At 30.8% G+C, this 20461-nt stretch overlaps 1 protein-coding gene across 1 annotated transcript in view; it reads left to right on the plus strand.

Moving 5' to 3' along the window:
* Window positions 1-18161, plus strand: part of LOC103577582 (sex determination protein fruitless) — an 88584-nt gene extending 70423 nt beyond the window's left edge. The window contains exons 8-9 of the mRNA XM_008558282.3: window positions 2815-2929; window positions 16840-18161. Of these exons, the coding sequence (XP_008556504.1) occupies window positions 2815-2929; window positions 16840-16891 (167 nt within the window). The 3' untranslated portion in view covers window positions 16892-18161. The remainder of the gene's footprint in view (window positions 1-2814; window positions 2930-16839) is intronic.
* Window positions 18162-20461: the final 2300 nt, after the last annotated feature.

The following is a 20461-nucleotide window of genomic DNA, read 5'->3' on the forward strand; positions in this document are numbered from 1 at the left end:
CTACCTTATATTTTTTAGCTTTACATTCGTCATCAAACCACACCTGCATTTTCTTGCAGCACCTTGAGCAACGTACCTTTTTACACATACCAGTCAATTTTGCCCCTTCGATAATAGCCACATTTAGATTACAGTTTAGCGTATTAGTTGAGGAACCGGAGAAGTCTGCAGCAACTCTAGCTGACCACTACATGTTCGTTCTAAAGACTTTGTAATTATCCGTATGCTAGGGGTAAATTATTTTGAAAACTTTAACAGGACTGGCACTGTGATCAGAGGAGAAAGTAGCACTAGGGTGATAAAGCTGCAGAAAAGTAGGAATATGATCGAAAGGGTTCTCGGTTTGTAGCACTTCCATATCCTTAATAAATTCTAAGCTTTGAATGTTAGCCCGTACGTAGTCAATTGCGCTGTGACCATTACCAATAAAGATAATTTTTCCAGAGGAGTCACTAAGTGACCAACTATTGACGAGTACCAAAAAATTGTTGTTCATCAAGTTATGCAATTTCCGTCCCTTTGCGTCGATTTTTAGATCGAAGAATACTCTTTGCTCGGTTAGGTTATTTCCAAGAATTATGTCTCTAGGGATTTTTCCTAGGGGTCCTACACGAGCGTTATAGCCGCCAACTAAGAACCAAGCAACATGACCGTGTGAGAGGATAATTTCTTTAATAGTTAATTGCAGTAAGTCCAATGAACTGTACAAATTTCGAAGTGGACAGAGGTAAATACAACCAAGAACAAAGCTTATAGAGCCAGTGGATACCTCAACGAAGAGCCAGCGGATACCTCAACGAAGAGCTAGCTATCAGAAAAGTCCAAGATAACAATATTTAAGATTTTTTTGGCGATTATGGCGATACCACCACTAGCATGGCCCAATCGTTTCTCCTTGATAGCCGGTGCAACATGAACAGTGTAATCTTGGTAACCTGTTGGTAGAGAGAACGCAGCAACTTTGGACTTAGCAACCCTTATTGCATCCTTGACCCTTTCATTACTACACTTGACCCTGAGGACTTAACTATCTTGCTTGATTGGGGCCACAATCACGATGGCACTAGCCACGTTAAACTTTTCTTCAATGAACTTATTGGCTTGATTAAAAAGATTTGATTCGCAACATCAGTGATTTTTGGCTGTGATGTTTAGTTTCTTAGAAATCTTGTCCTATTGGTGAACCATGTCCTCAAGCTTCCTAAGTTGAAACTTGGTATCCAGCGAGTTTCACTGCAGAAGTATTTGACGAAGAGTAGCTGGTGACAGTTTTTAGAGCTTCAGTTTCAGTTTTAATTTTGTTTTGCCTTTCGATAGTGTTATTTAATTGGTTTAGCATAGTTGCTTCACATTTCCTGAAATCAGCTCTAATATTATCGATGGCTTTCTGGCTTTCGGATTGACCCGATTTCATTTGGTTTTTTAACCTAATGGTATTGGCGTTAGCTTCTTTTTGCATATCCTCCATTTGCTTGGCAAGTTTTTCAAGTAATGATGAGACAGACGGTAAGCTGGGGTAATTTCCTGAGTGCAATGGCATGTTTAAGAAATCTGAAACAGAATGAATGACGTGGACTGGCAAATTATGGGTTTTCTTAGCCAATTGCGAGCTATCCTCTAAACCAATAAACGAGTTATCAAGATCTCTGTCCTGGACGGTTCTTTTTCTATTAAAGAACTCCTTAATGTCACCAGCTGACCCGTTTCTTTCACGAGTAAAGATCAGTGCCTTAATTAGAGCACCAAGTTTTTTTTTCGCTGCTGTTCGGCGCACTATTATGTAAGTCTTTGGTGTCGGTCTTCAGAGAATTAAACGGTATAACTCTTCTAATGTCCGAGGGTCCACGCCCGGTCTATTGACACTTTTAAGACCTAAACCACGGAGAGTGTACACAACACGTGGTCAGGCAGTAACAGCCAAGAGACTTAACCCTGAAATTTCCCCAATTTGAGTTGAGGCCTTTCCACACCTTGCCTACCAATTTTACGAACACGATTTATATATACACAAATAAATATTTATTTTAAAAAAATTGAAAGCAATTTGTTACAGAAAATTAATTTATATAAGTCAGAATGAGTAATACATCAGAGCGATAAAAAAAAAGCGTGTGTTTGCTAGTATAGCTACAGTAGCTCCCCTTGAGTTACATATGAAAAAAAAAAAAAATTCTATTCAAATCATTACAGAGCAAAATTTGGTATTCAAATTACATTATATATATTATAAAAATTTTTGTACGGGAAAAATAGATAGCACTGGTGGCTGTTCAGCGCAGTAACCGAAGAAAAATGTAGGAAAAAACACGTACCATTACTTTTTAAACAATAACCAGTGCTGTGCTACACAGTACATGAAACATATGACTACTTACTGTTAAAATAGTCGCCATTCATAGTTAGAACAGAGCAGTATACAAACCTCTCAGCACAGCTCTTATTATTGTATAGAATCCGAACACTTATTATAATATATAGCGAGAGGAATGGTTACTTAGACTTCGGAGATCTCATTAACATCCAGAACAGTATTCAGTCCGGTTCTGACATAAACTGTTTCTAAATTAATATGTGTCTCTAGTGTCCAGAATAGTAAAGACAGGGTACTATTAAAATAAAATAATTGGTAGTAAAAATTTCCTGGTTATTGTTGAGAAAAAATAAACGTAGTTCTTAAATGAATCAATATTATAAACATGTTTTTTAAAAGTAAAATTAAGTTTTTGAAAGGCTGACAAATCATTCTTATATGCCTTCTTTGCAATAATTAATATCGTGACTTTATGATAGTTAGTGATTTTTAAATAATTTCAGCTTACGTGACATCAAGGTTCCCATCAGTAGATGTGAGCAGTGTAAAGCAAGTATTGGCCTATAAGTGTAAAGAAAATTCAACGGCTCTAAAAATGAAATCAATTCGGTATATATGGTAAGTTGATATGAATTATTAATATTTATTTTAAAACTTTATATCATTTCTATACGTTAGTAAGCCCATATTTGTATTTCTATACTAATATCATAAAACTGATCAATGAATTTTTTTAAAGTTTGTTAGTAACATCTACTTTTCCTTTGTTGCTCTATTATCCTCACAATACACTCATTATTCTTTCACTACTAGATCAAGATAGGGGTAGGTAATATTTATTATTGTTGCAACAAAAATTATAAATTCTTACTCATAAATCAACTTATTTACTATTGTAAGACGAGCACTGATATATTCTCTATACATGCGAATGAAAAGAGACTAATCATTGTTTCAACAAATACAAATATCACTAAACCTGTGAATCGATAGTATTATGAAGCTGGTCAAATAATAAAGTGGTTGGTTATAACTTAATTTTATCTTGTTGGATTAATTTTACATAAAATCATTAAGATAACTATTCGTCATTCTTCTGCCTCGCTGGGCGTAAATTAAAACTTGGTTTGTCAGACTTTATTTTTGAGCTTGTTTTATAATTTCATAGCTTTTACCTACGAGTCTATCTTTGTGAACTCCAATGAACTTTTAAGATTATAAACCAGAGCACGTAAATCGAATGATTATTATTACTTTAATATAGTCTGAGTAAATAGAATGGAGTCGTGTAATAAACAGTTTCGTTATGTCTTCCCCTCATTTTCAGTTTTATTCGGATTAAAAGTTCGCCCTCTCTCCACTCTTACATATAATTTTGTGTTTACTTATCTCGTTATGAACAAAAAAAAACGAGTTTCAATTTTTTTTTCTTTGATTTTTTTTTTTTTTTTGAGATTTTTTGGGAATTTTTTTTTTTTTGTATCTTCCTTGCATTTAGTGAGTAACCAACGCAAAAATGCAAGAAAAGTAAAAAAAAAAATTATTTTTTCATTTTGATTAGATTACATAATTAAAGGAACGAAACTTGTTCTTTTAATTGTTTAGCAAAACTTTGATCAATCCACCCGAAAAAATTAAAAATTTGCACTTACTTCTAATAGATGTTGAAAATAAAAAAAATTCTTTTTCAAAAATTGATAAAAGGATCTTGTAGGGAATTTATTCAAGTTTTTAACGCCGCCTTCAACTATACTGTGCGATCATTGGTACCTGAAATATCAATGATCAAACCTAAAAGGATCATTTTTCGTTTGAAGGCTGATATCGCAGCGACAAGTTGTCTTAAGAATCTCCAAAAAATGCAAATGAAAGCTGATTAAATTTGCTAACCGATCTATGCTACTCAACTATTTATGATATATTATGACAAATTCTTTGAACAATCCACCATGAGGACAAATGTGATTGATATAGACTTTTATGAAATCTACCTAGAAAATATAAAAACCATATATTTTCAATATTCAACTTTCAGCTGCTTGGAGCATGGAGTAAAATATATATAAGCTACAAGTAAAAAAATATTCGTGTTCGTTCATTATTGATTTTTAATACAGACATAAATTACAAATATCTCGGTACCGTATTGTTTTTTATTCTTGGTCTAAATTTATCAAGGACAATTGGGAAGGACTGTCCAGGACAAAAACTTCATCAAACTAGTTAATTTATTCGATTTACCATCAGTAACAAAGTCAAAAAACTCAATGATCACATTTTCTTACTCGAGAAATATTTTTGTAAAGACAAACATTAAGCTATTACGTATATGATAAATGTTAAGCAAAGCATTCAATGACAATAAAAAAATACTAATTTTATACTATTTATTTTAAACGCTAATATATAAACTAATACAAAAATTTTTTAAGTTAATCTTATTAAATGTATATACTTCAGTATTTTATTTCATTTTTAATAACAACATGTACTACTATATGCTCTTTTCAATGAAATATTTTATTAAAAAAATAAACAAAAGTATTTTGATGAGAAGATATAACCTCAATAGATAAATAGAGAGAATATGTATGTTTTAAAGCCAAGTTGAAATTACACCAGGGGCGTTATTACCCGACTTGAAAAACGACTCCAAGCAAATCTCACGCCTGGCAGCTTTCCGAATCATAACTTGGCACAACAGAAGCTTTATAAGAAATAAACGAGACATAAAAAGATTGAAATTTATAAAAAAATAAATACTAACTGTATTTAAGTTGATACACCTACGAATATTTAATTTCAATTGAGCCTTAGCCTTTTTTTTAGATAAAAATTTACATGTTTCCTTATTAAAATCTTACTTATAATATATATATATTATATAAAATTAATTATCAAGAATGTAAGACTGTGGTGTATCTTGCGGTAGTTAGTCATGAATCTAAGCTTCATTCGTACACATTCACTTTTCCATCTTAAGTTTGAAAATCTTAGACCTTAATTGGATAGCAAAAGAAACTAAAGAAGTTTACTAAATACTAATCAACGGTAAAATTTAGAGAGATTTCAGAATGATTTAAAAATAATTGTGTATTATGTACAAATAAATTGTATATTGTAAAATTAATCATATAACTTAATAAGGTTCTAGATAAACCATCTACTTTTTTAAATTTAATTGAAGTTCTAAGACGGTCATCATTAGCGCTCGTGCTTAGAACCCAATTTTTTTCATCCCTTCACATATATCGTTCCCTAGCTCTCTAACTCACCAAAATCACTTATTTCTTCTGTCACAAACATTCCTAAGGCAATCAACGCTTTTAGCTTTCGTTTCGTCGTTCGTGTCGATGGTACCGGCACAACCAATGCTATTACATTCTATCTCACTATTATATTGAATAAAACATGACTCGCATGAAAATTTGTAAGTTTTCATTGATTTTATCCCCTCTTCAGAAATCAGCACGATTAAAAATTTTTTAGAGGTCGCCCACAATTTCCAAAAATTCCAAAAATATTGAAAATTCGATTTTTTAAATTTTTTTCTCGTTGTGGCAGATATTTATACACCAAAAGTTGTCAGGGGTGCATTCGCGTTGGGCGCTTAGAGCGCTGTAAGTACCACATCCTATAGTACTTTAGATGCCAATGTATATCTATACATATGTGCTGACAGCGCGTAAGCCCCCAACGCGAATGCACCATAGGTCTCTCAAAGTTTTAACTCAAAATATAAAATTTTAAAGTTCGCTCAAAAATTTCGAAAATTTTTAAGTTCAACACTTTTCATGTTCCTGAGCGACCTTTAAATATTAATATTAATACTTGATTTTGGATTCATTTTTTATTCATAATACAGTCGAGTCGCGTTATCAGTCCTCTTAGTGTCTTTCTCATACTAACGCGAGTCTGGTTAAAAAAACAAAAAAGATACAAGCCGGACTTATAACGCGACTCGACTGTATAATGATTAAAAATTCCTAACGAGACAATAAAAAAATTCAAAAGAGCGTAAAAATTATATAATCTAGTAATTAATGTATATTTTCAATTGAAATTTAATAGGATTAGCATATTTTTAGTAATTATTATTTTTTGTTTTTTTTTTTTTTTTATCATAACTCACTGTGAATCACTGTGAATCAGGACTCCCAGGAATAGTCATTCTCGAAGTTTTAAAATGCTAGTAATCACAATATCCACGAATAAACTCACCCAATCTTTTCAGTTTGATTGCAGATTGATCAAAATCAGGTTGCTCATCACAAAATCACTAGTATAGCACAAGCTATGTGTAACTTTATAGGTTGATAAATGGAGTCATAGAGTTGTTGAATTGTTAATGTTTCATATAAAATAGTTTTCAATTTATTATGACTTGAAAATTACTAGATATGCCGTTTTCATAAAATAACTTTACCCAAATGCCTCAAAAGATCTTATATCTAGAATACAAATGTTATCAGACGAACATATATTTTGAAAATATATAATATATATTAGCCTCACGCCTTTATTAAAAGAAACGATTGGAAAACAAAAATTTTTAATATTTTTTAATGTTTTTGTGTTGACATTTAACAAAAATTTTATGTTAAATAATTCAGCACATAAAATCTATTAATTTGACAGAAAATTTGTGTAAATTTAACAAATTTTTCGTGTTAAAATTTACTAATAAATATAAGCACATAATCTAAGTAACTAAAGTTTATTGATCTAACCTTAGTACAACTTACGTCAATTTAGCAAACAATTAGTTCGATTTTCTGTAACTTTTCTAAAAAATAGAGCTATGAATTATCCTCTCGTAAAATGAGAGTAATATAATTATTGAACTTGATCATAAAAATATGAAAGTTATCTATGATTATTACAACAAAGGGTGGGATACCGTTCAGCACTTACTGCTAAAATGCACCGAGTTCGAACCTCAGCGTAAGGTGCTCCAGAGCATAGAAGGGTGGGTCGCGGAGTGGCCACAAATCGGGCGGGTTCTTGCCGCATCCCTAGACTCCTTTAAAATTTTTAATGGTTTCAGCAAAGATTGTCTCCACCACAAGCTCAGCAGCCAGTTCCAGCACCGAGAGGAAGGAGAAGAAGACTACTAGATCGCGGTTTAACTGGCATCCACTCAGTTGTTGTCGGAGCTTCTGGGCATGGGTGTACAGAACTCACGATTTGTGAGGACTCTGTGCATCCCGGGTGTCAGTCCGAAGTTAGGTGTGTGTGCGAATGTGCTGAAGTATGGACGAATGAATGTAAATGAAACTGGGTGTCTTCCCAGGAAGGCAGGGGAAGAAACCATGTCCCCTCTTGACCAACTGTGGTATGTCGACCAATACATGAAATTGGTACTATGGGGGGCCCATTCCAAGCCCCACTTCGACCAAGAGTCTCTTTATTTCCTGAGACGGAAGGAGTGCATGGGCCCATTTGCGGTCGGACTCGTAGTGGCTGTTAGTTCGGCACCCACATGCAAAGGATCTCTGATCCTAAGGGTTATAACATCCGCGAATATTGAGCTTGCTCAATGTTTCGCTTTTATAATATTATGGTGGAAAATAGGGGATTTGCGCAACGCGAGTATGCCCAAAAGGGCGAGGTCTCGGCTTCCGGTTGGTGGAGGTGGACTTAGGTTCCGTTACATTAATTAATTGTGATGCCAATTGATGGTGAAAAAATCAAGAAGCTTTATTATTAGTATTTAAGGGTTGCTCGAAAACGTTCAGAAGACAGCACTCAGAAACATTCAAAATTCTTGAGCGAGGTTAAAAAATTTAAATATTGGGTTTAAATTTTCAACGTAGTCATGATGTCACAAATATAAACTATTGCTGCCGTGAGAAAGAAAAAAATTTGAAATAAAAAAGCCGAATTTCGATCATTTTTGATATTTTAAAAATTCGTGAGCATCCTCTTAAAAATTTTTTATCGAGCTGATTTTTGGAGAATCTTCTTAAAACATTGAAAACCAACAAATTTTCATAAGAAACTCAAAGAAAAAAAATAGTCGGTTTTTTTGCACCACCCTAATGATTATGTTGAATTGTAATTCAATTGTGATTAACTATATCTTTTCTCAGATTATGACCCATTATGTCAAAGATTTGTCATTAAGATCTAATAGTAGTTGTTGGCAACTATATTTGCAAATAAACGGGCATTTATTTTACTGCATAATGTAAATCTATTGATAAATACAATGTCTTTAGATTTATTACCTGTAAGAATTTGAAAGATAATTTGCTGACTTTAATATTATTAATCTAGTGCCATTGTAAAGCTATTCACTTACATTTTTTTTTTTAACATTTTTTCTCACAAAAATTGAGATAGGCATGTAACGAAACGAAAATAACAGTGTAGCAATCTGAAATATCCTCTTTTTGAAGATGACAATGCAGCAAATTTTTTAATTTTCTCTTATTTCTCAAACCAAATATCTGGTTAAAATAATTTTTACATCAATAAAAAGGGGTTGATAAGATAAAGTATTGATTTTAGCATGACTTTGAAATTTTCAATCAGCAATATCTGTCGAATGAATTCAACGATATCGATAATTCTTGCAGTAATTAAAAAGATTTAATTAATTTGTAAGCAGATTAAATTTTGAAAGTAATCGGTGTTACTTTTGGAGATTATTCAAACAAAAACAGTTAGATTATATACTTAATTATGAAATGATTGATTAAAATAAGCTAAATTAATGAATAATTATTCAATTATTTATTTACTCAATTCATCTTATCAAATATAAAATAGAGTCATGATGATTTATATGATAATATAAAATAAATTGTCTGTTGACAAGAACTTTCTTCTGTCGTCAATAAAATAACGGGAATATATCTTCTAAAAAGAGACTCGGCGACTGTAGTCATAGCCGGCAGCTAGCCGAAACATATGACGCTGCTTGAGACCCGGAAATCCGAGCTAATAACTCGCTCGATATTTGAGCAATTTAATTTTACTCACTGTCTCTTCAGGCTAAAAGCAATAACATCTATAAAATATATGTTTATATATTCTGATTTGGGGGCTTAACAGCAACCCAATGTTCATTACATTTTTTAAACGTGAGCACTTAGTGTCTGTCGATTTTTTTCCTTTTTCTGGACACCGAAAAACAGCATATAACCTTTTCGACCACTCAGAAGTAATCTATCCCGCATGATAAAGCTATATATTATTAAAAATATATATTGTGAGTATGTGATAAATATGTAGCGGCAAAAATATCTAAATTCATAAATATGTTTTTTACATATATTAAATTATGTATTTTTTAAAATATATCTCTTTTTATCTTATGTTTTTTATTTTTCGATATATATTATCTCATATAATGCTCAATATATTTTTGTCATATATGGGTAGTATATATGTAACTTATAAAGTATAATATAAAGAACCTTATATATATTTCCATATACTTTGACTCATATAATTAGTAATATATTGTCTCTGTATAATTGATTGTTAATGGATGAATTTATATGTTTAAATCTATGCTTTGCGGTATATTAAAATTATATTTTTCCAATATATTAAAAATTATATTTTTCTCGGCTTATTGAAAATTATAATCTTTATTTATATACATATATTCTTCGAGAAACTGTCTGATAGCATAGAAATAAAAATTGCAAGCTAAAATGTGCCGTTGTTATTATGTAACACACCATATGACAGAAAATATGTATAGTATCATATATTTTTTAATATATTGGACGTTATATATTGCAAAATATATGGAGTACCATATATTTTGCAATGTAATGGGAAACATATATAAAAAAAATACATCATACTATATGTATTAATTAATATACCACTTTCAATATAATGTATCAATACAAAAAACAATATACCAAGATATTTATGTTAAATGTACCCAAAAAAAGTTATATTGATAAATATAGAATTAATATATTGCAACGATATATTTTTGTTCAATATATGATCATATATTAATACGGGAAAAATATAAATATTATTTTATATATTGTACAATATATCACATTATAATATTCATATATTTTAAAATATATTTTTCCACATATAAAGTTTTTTCATGCGGGATTCCTCGAAGCAAGATAGCAGAGAAGCTGATTTAATATCATTGTCGCAACCCTGAACATCGTGTCGAAGCAAATCCTCCTCGATCCAGTTACGCTAGAGTTATCCTGAAGCTCTGTCTCTGAATTGATCTCATGTGTTATTGAGCCGTTGAAGTTAGTTGTTACTTTTGAGTCATTAAACTCAATCAGGAGTGTTCCAGAACTTTCTCCTCGAAATAAACCGTTAGAGGTGCGCAGATCGTGCAGGGCTTGAATTTGAATAAACCCCTGGATGGGAAGGCTGTTGATACCAGTTAACATCTCGTCAACTCATCCACTAAAAACCACCGTTTTATTCGAGATACATGAGATAGTTACATTCATACGTATGTGGAGTTCAAAACTTAATTTTTAAAAATGGACTTAGATGAGTAATTTCTTATTACTCCAGAATTTTCGCAACAAGTAGTTAATAAACATGACTAAATATGAATTTAAATAAGTCGAGAGAACATGGGTATAGGAGAATTCAAGTATTATTAAACCACAAGATAATTATTTGATGTATACATATAACCTGTAAGCGACTTATGTGAAACTTTGTCTGTAAATGCAGCTTATCAATACGAACCATCTATCTTGCTCTAATAATGCGACCATTACCTCGAAAAACGTGGTTAAAACTATTCCCGTCCATGACTCCGACTCAAGAGGTAAAGTTACATTATTCAAATGTCGTTCGTCATCCATATGTCAACCAAGTTCTGCTGCGCTCACCCATTTTTATGGAGTGGCATACAATGCATACTAGAAAAAATAAGATTTCAATGTCAACAATAGAAAATCAATTTTATATTATTTGTTTTTACATATATTTTGAACCACCCACATAGAAAAAAAACTATCTTGGCTGAATATAAATTTCCTTGAGTCCAAAAAATTTTCGGATCAAAGAAGAAAGGCCACACGGAAAAAAAGGATTTCTTGACGAAAGAAAAATTTTCCATTATGAAATGAAAACAAAAATTTTCTTAGAACTGGAATAAATTTCTTGGCGCGAGAATTTTTTTCTTGGCTCAAGAAAATGTTTTTGTGCCCTAAGAAAATTTTTGTTTTCAATTAATAACGCAAAAAATTTCTTAGGGCAAGTAAAAATTTTCTTGAGTAAAAATTTTTTGCATCAAAAAATCCTTTTTTTATGTGCAGAATTTTCTCCGATCAAGTATTAAGTTTACTTGAATTTTAAATCTTACGTCAATAAATCTTTTCTTAAGTCAAAAACTCTTTTTTCGATTGAATTATAATACTTATTTATTAACCCTTTAATGCTTGGCCTTGAAACCCCACCAAGGATTTGAGTGGAGAACTGTAAGAGCGGGGATAACTCTGGGCATGGAAGACAGTACCGTAGTCTGTGCAATTGGCATAAGTGATCAAAAAATTGAAAATTTTTTCAGTAGCACACATCAACTTTTATTGAATGAAAATATTATTAATGTAAAAGAAATATTAATTTATTAATTATATATTATTAAAATTGAATATACATTGATTGTTGTTCATAATAATAATCAATATAAGAACAATTATTTTTACATACTTAGGTTAGCACCATGTAAACAATCTTGTATGTATATCCTGTATATCTTAGCTACGGCACTGTCGCAGCACAAGCGCTGAACTAAAAAACATAGAGAGGGAGCTCATTTTAACACTAACACAATCATAATTCACTCACACAAGTAAAATCTGTTTTATGATTGGCGCTATCCCCACACAGCTCACACCAAGATCCTTCGAGACCCCAAAGCATTAAAGGGTTAATTCAAAATACTTGATTTTCTTAGATGAAGAAAAATTTTTATTATTCAAGATTCGTTATTTACTTGTTTTAGGAATAAACTTATTTATTCAAAGTTAACACATTTATTAAGGGGAGAGGTAAAGGTTAAAGCGTAAAAAAAACGCTTTTTTTAAGAATTTTTTTGAGACGTATGGATTGAGCAAATTTATTGAAATCTTCTGAACATTATTATGTATGGATTCAACAACATTAAGTCATTTTTTCATGCAAAAATATCTACAAACAAGCCGGTGACGGAGCTTTTCCGAGAACGTATTGTGAAATAGATGATTTGCGGTGAGCACTATATCTTAGCTGGAAAGTAGTCGAAATAAAAAACCATTGAAATTTAGTCAAAGCATTATTAAATGCCCCCCCCCCCCCCCCAACGTTCTCTGATTATTTTTTTTTTCATTTTTTCTATTTTTTGTGGCCATTTAAAGTAAAAATGCTATTTTTAACTTCTCGCTAAAAAAATTTAAAATTTTCAAAAATTAGGGAAATTATTGGTTTCAGTCCGATTTTTGAAAACTGGATTTCTATCAGATTTTGACGTTTTGAGGTTCTAGAAAGCTAACCTGACTAATTTCATGATGATGTCCGAGTGTATGTATGTGTGTATGTACGTACGTACGTATGTATGTAAATATCTACAACTCTTGAACGGATGAACAGATTTTGATCGTTAAGATGTCATTCGACGCGGCTTGGTAATATCTAGAAGCCGTGAAAAATTGAGCTTGATCGCTTAAGTGCGTTCGAAAATATTCCAAAAATAAAATTTTTTCGATAACTTTTAATGTGCTCAATGGATCAATTCCAAAATCTAATCAACTCTAAAACTTCTTAAGCCGCGTCGAATGCCACCTCAACTATCAAAATCGTTCATTCGTTCAAGAGAAACCATTATCGAAAGAATTAAAAAAAAAAAATTTTACCTTCCCGCTAAGAAAATTGTAAATTTTCAACAATTCGGGAAGTTATTGTTTTCACCCCGATTTTCGAAAATTGAGTTTTCATCAGATGTCGACATTTTGAGGTCCTAGGAAGTTATTCTGACTATTTTCAGAATGATGTCCGAGTGTATGTATGTATGTATGTGTGTGTGTGTGTGTGTATGTATTTGTGTGTGTAAACTCTTTGTAACTTTTTAACTAATAAACCGATTTGGATGGTTAAGGTGGATATCGAAAGAGCTTGCTGACCATCAACTTTCCTAACAATTTCAGATCATTTGATCAAGTAGACTCGAAAATATATGCGAATTACGAAAAAAATTTTTTTTTTTTTTTAGTTTTTTAGTGATTTCTCAGAAACGACTTGAACGATCGACTTCAAAATCTAGTCAGCCCTAGAATTTGATAAAATGCGTCGATTGCCGCCTTAGCTATCTCAGTCGGTTGATTTATTCGAGAGATATCGCGGGAGAAAGAAATGGTAAAAAACATATTTGTGTTCTTTCAATAATCTTAAGGTGCACGACAGCTCACCTAGCATTTTGTTGCAAGTAGTTTGGACGGTATCCGCCTCCCTTTGCTAGTAGAGTGTTTGACTGAAGCCCACAACAGTGTTTTACGTCGGTGCGTACTAGTAAGAGATGTAGCCTAAGGCAAGAGTAACGTTAACAAAGCCTTACTGATGAGTCCGTTAACGTGCTTGGGACGAAAGTACACACATTATGGCAAACAGGCATATATCATAAGTTTTGATGGTTGACTTAAGAGTCAGTACATAAAATAATAAGTAAATTATGTCATTTAGTGCAGTGCAACTCGGAATTCAATTATAATGATCTCAACATCTAAATCAAGCACAATTTATATCTCTGGTATACATTCATAACTTATTGTGGCTTACAAAAACACCTAATTAAGCACAAGTATCTTCAATCCGCCCTCTCTAAAAGTGAATCAGTGAAATTCACTTTAAATTAGTGAATATTCACTGGGAACCAGCTATAAGTATACCACTGGTTGAATTAGTGGTATACTTATAGCTGTAGTAATAGTGACTATCCTCTAATTCGCGAGAATTTTACTAATTCATTTTTAGAGAGCCGACAAACGCTAAAGAATGAAACTTGATTTATAGCGATTCGTGCATTTTTTTATTTTTGCTTAAAATAAACAAGTGGAGCCCCGAATATGGACCAGTACCGATAAACTAACAGATCTCAACTAACGCCATCTATGTACCCAATTTCCAATCAATCACCAACAACGTTGCTTCGTCGCCAACTTTAGTGTACTTTGTTGACTTGTGGTTGTTAAAAACCAGCTTTTAACGCTTTTTTAGAGTAATCGGTGGAGGGTGTTTATCGGATGTACAGCCGAATAAAATTATGAAGAAAATAATTTACTTGAACGAAGTAAATTTTTTTTTTCTGTGTAATGATAAAGAAAATGCGCGGGTGTGTGTGTGTGTCAGGAATGTGTCCGCATGTGCCCTGATTATCCGTCAGGATGATTTCAGTATGATTTTATACTTGAAGTGAATAAATTTATTATAATGTAATATAATATATTATATAATTTATTATAATGTAATATAATTTATTATATAATTTAATATAATTGCACACAATCGCGAAAACGTTCAGTGTGCTTTACTGTCACTCTTTCGCTCTCGGCCTTTTCACTGACTTTAAATCCTCTCTACTTCATTTATAGTACACCAAAATTGTTAAAAGTATATACCATTTTAAGAGACATTTATCAAGAAACATTTTCCAATATAATATTTAGTTGAGTCATAATGAGATTAATTTTAAGAAAAATAGATTTAGTCCGAAGCCCCAAGTGCGTCAATTGTGGTGTGTTCGGACTCATAAAAACACGATTTCCGTGAAAAATGAATCATAAATGGCTATGCATGGCCGTATATGGCTCATTTTTCACGAGTATATATATATAAGAATTTGAGCTTTGTATTACAATTACTTATAAACAGGATGTTGTAGTGTAAAAAAAAATAGGAAATTTTTTATTGATATCGCTAACAGCTATTGATGATTATATTTTGCTTTTTTGAAAGTGATTATATTCTTTGAACCTTACGTAGTTCAACTAAACTTCGTTATATCTATCGGTCGCATAACCTAGTCGTCAAAGTGTTAGTCTCTCGTACGGAAGGTCCCAGGTTCGAATCCTACTGAAGCGGGTGCGGTTATTAATAAGTCTAGCGTTTTTTCTCTGAATTAAAAATTTCTATTTCAATTAAGAATTCAGTTATTCGCATATCTGATAATCTCTGCGTCGCCCAAATAATTAAAAGAAAAAAAAAAACAAACATTTTTTTTTAATTTAGTTAAAATTTCTATACAGTCATATCAAGTCATATATGGCCATGTATGGAGCATTCATACATGGCCACGTATGATTCATTTTTCATGGGTTACTTTAAAAAAACATGACTCATCGACTCAATTTTTTTTTATTATCTTTGTATTTTTGTTCGCAAAAACCCTCTTTAAAATCTATTTGAATCTTTTTTGTTTAATTGTAATCAATACAAATCGCAAAAACTTATCATTAACGAAAAATTTAGCTGCCAATTTTGTTTTTACTGTTATTATTATTTTTTTTATTTTTCTCTTCATCAACTACTGACAGCAGCACCAGCGTGGCAGTAGGATTAAAAAAAGAGTGGCATCTAAAACAAAAAGGCGGGATCTTTAAAAAAAAATCTGAAAACCGCCTGACCGCCTCAGGGAGCTCGGAAACATTATTACTTGTTGAGCTCGAAGAGCTCAAAAATTTGTTAGGCCGGTGAAACGTATCTTCAATGAAAAATTGTAATTTTTGTCCGACGATATCTTTGGATGGAATGAACTGATTTGAACGTTCTTGGTGACAATCGAAAAGGCTCACCAAAACTTTTAAAACTCGACAAGATTAAAAGACACTATTAACAGAAATTAAGAGATAAAAAAAATCGTATATTTTTCAACGATTTTCAACATGATGTAACTCAGAGAAAAATACTCGTACAGCAAAAATAAAAAAAGCAAATAAATTATTGGAAAAAAATTTTTTATTTTTTCAAGAAGATTGAATTTTTCGATATTTTTCTGCCTTATCATCTTTACAATAGATTTTTTTAACATCAAAAGCATTGTGAAGATGATATATAAGCTTTATTAGTTGATCCGTGATTAACTTTTTTCAGATCTTTTATTTAAAAAATGTTATGCTAAGTTACAAATGACGAAAGATTATTTACATATCAAAATACACTTGATCAACATTGTTGATTGCACTGATTATCGATTATTCAAATCAGTTGTATTCTACATTTAATTGTTGTCACGTAATTAATACTATATATATAGTTTGATATGAATTTCGTAAAACAATAGACGATAATCTATTGAAATCTTCTACATTGTACATAATTAAAAAACATTCATGAAAGAATAGATTTTGATTCACTCCTTCATTTTTCTTGATTTTTTTAATGATTCAAATGAATAATGTTATGCGAAAAATTTGAATAATGGTTGAAACTGTAAGCGAGTCCTACAACTTTCAGCTCACAAAGCTTTTAAATATTATTAAAAAAAATTGTTCGGTTTTTGATACTTATGATAAAAATTGTTCTTCAAATTGTTTCAGTGAGAGACAAGACACAGATACATCGCCACGTGGTGACTCTGAGGACAAGTGAGAGGAGGTAAGGGGTGCGCGTAGGGTGCAGCCCACCCTTCTGCTACGCCGCGTCCTCCCGCACCCTCTGCACCACTTTAATCGTCGGTGCTCTGGCCCCGAGGAGTCCCAAGACATTCATCGTCATCATCGCAATTATTTGCATCACCAAGAATTATTATTCGTTCAACCATCAACTGTTCCTACGCTTGAAGGTTTTGTACATCTTCATACTATTCATCATACCTTAAAGACGACTTTAAGAAAAGCTGAAACTAGCTCATATTTTGTATCTTCTTCAAGATAATTTGGTTTATTTTATTTTTTTTTGTTAATTCAATTCTTGCACTTTCGTACTCGGTTTTTGGAATTTTTATTAATTAATATACTACATTGTAAAAAATCAGAAGTAAATATAGATTGTATTTCGATCCGAATTCACTCCGTCACTCGGAGTTCCAGAGTTTTAAAAAAAGTCACTCTGCACACGGAGTAAATAAGGAGTTTTTTTCAACGGAAGGATTTCGTGGTAAGATTGATTTTATTTTATTCCACATCCAATTTGATCCGGATCTTCAACATTAAAATAAATTCCCTTTCATAGTAAATTTCGTTCCGAGGAGAGTAAATAAATATAAATCATCCGTTCCAAATTCACTCCGCGTTCACATCAGATTCAATCTACTTTTACTCCGCAAATTTCTTACAGTATATAACATCGTTTGAGGCTATGATTGATAAAATAATAGATAATAAAATTCGACTATCATACTTAGCAACGTGATACTTTGAGTTTCATTATAAAAATAAAATCTACAGTAATTTATTTTAAACAACTTAAAAAAAAAAAAAAACCATAGAATAAAAAGTGAAGAAATTGATGAAGACATACTCTGATTTGTTTTATTATTTTTCATACTAAAGGAATTAAGATTTACTTATTCTTATCTAAAGCCACCTCTAAAATGTAAATATCCTCGGTACCATTTAGTTTATTTATTTATTGTTTTTTCATCAATGCTCAATAAATATAATATATTGCAATAAGCATATCTTTTTAAAATTTCAATCGGCTTTCTGATGATAGTTATATTAAGTTATCTGCGACACTTGACGATTTAGTTATATACATACTTTCATTTTAACTTTTAAGAACATTAAGCTTCAATGGTAACAAAAATTGAAAATCAATAATGAAAAACTTCTTTTCTATTTTAACGTTACTATATTTCGTTTGATTTTTTACTTATTGAAAACTATTTTTTAATTAATTGAGTCGAAAGTGCATTTTATATTTTATTCATAAAGTTTCTGAAAAAAAAAAAAAAAAAAAAAAAAAAAAAAAAAAAAAAAAAAAAAACTAATGTGATTTAGTAAAAGAAAAAAAAAACAAAAAAAAAATGACGATGTATAGCGGGTAATTAAGTGAGAATCCACGAATTATATTAGCGTGGAACAGGAGGAGCGCGCGTTGAGGCTGTGAACATTCAACAAAAATAATAAATATTTCAAAGATCTATGATAAAATAAATACAAACAAAGATACCGAATCGATGATACGTTCAAATAAACGAGTAACCCACTTCTAGGCGACTGCGTAACATTTGTCTAAGTACTTGCAATAAATTAATGAAAATATTTTTTAACTCATACGGAAAATTGAAAAAGTATATAAAATACATAAGCTCTCGTAATACTTCTATGCCGTAGTTATAATATTATGATTTGTCAAACCTGCCTAAAAGAAAATTAAAAATTTACCAGAGCATGTAAAAGAGGAAAAAAATATAAGGGAGAAACTGTGGTGTTGAAGCTATTGATCGGGTACGACCTTGTCAAGAAAGTTGAAGAGCGACAACTTGTGATATATTGTGGTACTAGGCTAGTTCAAGTGAAGAAAGCTGTGAGATGTATGAGGAAAGGAGGGAGCAAAACAAAAAAAAGATTTCATAATATTAGTGAACAACTTCTCTAGGTTACCGATTCCCTCGAGGAAATTTTATACAGGCAAAAGATCTGACGAATCAAACTTGGTCACGTTGACTTAGACAAATTGGTTTGGCTGTGAGTTGCAAGCGCGAAGTGATTGAGAAAGAAGTTGTAGATAAATATAGAAACGAACAGCACAATAATGCTGGTAATATATATGTAATAAATTCAGATATGTTAAGAAAGTATAAAGGACGTGAAAACTGGAAAAAAAATAGTAGTAAGAAAATACGAAAAATAGTGTTAAATCAACCTCCCCGGGATACAAGGGTAGATTTCAGATAGTTAAACGCCTATATTAAACAATATATAAATTATCGTTATAATTTATTCATGTTTTCAAAAATATTTGTTAAGTTCATGAATAAATCTAACAATATATATATATATATATATATATATATATATATATATATATATATAAACAGATTAATTTATCGATATTTTTGTTTTTGTTTTTATCATTTAATAGTTGAAAAACAACGTTGGTATCAATGTTGCGATTAAATATATAATTAAAAATGTATAAGTAATTTGTGTGTTGGAAAGTGTAATAATTTTATTTTATTAAAATAACTTGAGTTTTCACACAGTCACAAAAAAAAAAAAAAAAAAAAAAATTCATACACATATTTTGAATGGCTCATTTCGAACGGTGAAAACTCATGCTTTATGAGTGTTCTTGAGTTCCTTTTTTTTTTTCTTTTTTTTTTTTTTTTACATAGGCAAAGTCATTAATGTTATATTATTTCTTAGAATAAATTATTTCTATTACATAAAACGGAAAAGAAAACATACAAAACTGATAAATTAATAGAATATTACAAATACTATTAAATTCGAAAAAAATGTCATGTCACTATTAATAAAATATTTTTCATGTTATGAGGGTGACTTTGATTCATTTCAGTTGGTTAATGAATAGTTATCTAACTAAACTGTAAGTAAATAGAAGTCACAGGAACTTGCTATAAACACAGTAGTGAAAATAATTTTATGTAAAAAAATGAATGCAAAGAAAATAGTACATTATTTTTTTGTTCATCAAAAAAGGAACTTGAATATATTATAAATAATTCTTTTAATTTATGAAGGTGAAAAATACGTAGAATTTTCCACATATTTTTTTCATATCATATGAAACTTGATTTCCGTGATTACATCATGAAGTTTAAAATTATGAGATCATTTTTATTCTCTTTATTTTAGACGTTCTCTAAATATATAGCCGATTTATTAATATTTATTTTCATATATTCAAAATTATTTTTAACTTAGTATAAAATTTTTGTGAACCTATGAGGCAATTAAAAATTTTTTATTTTATATTTAATTGTGATTTTTAGCTTCCCAAAAATTGTCAATCATTGCAGTATTCGAATTTTACACCTCTAAATTGAACGATAATTATTAACAATAAATACATTTATTGATAATTTTAAGATTCGTTCTAATCTATTGTTGATTATATCAAATTTTCATTGATATCATCATTCTATAAAAAGTAATTATCGTTAAAGCACACTTGTTGATTGTTTATAATTAATGTTTAGAATATTAGATGAGGAAAACAACAAGACAATGAAAAATTAATTTCATTAAC

Source organism: Microplitis demolitor, chromosome 5 (assembly GCF_026212275.2).
Source record: "Microplitis demolitor isolate Queensland-Clemson2020A chromosome 5, iyMicDemo2.1a, whole genome shotgun sequence".
Lineage (NCBI taxonomy): Eukaryota > Metazoa > Arthropoda > Insecta > Hymenoptera > Braconidae > Microplitis > Microplitis demolitor.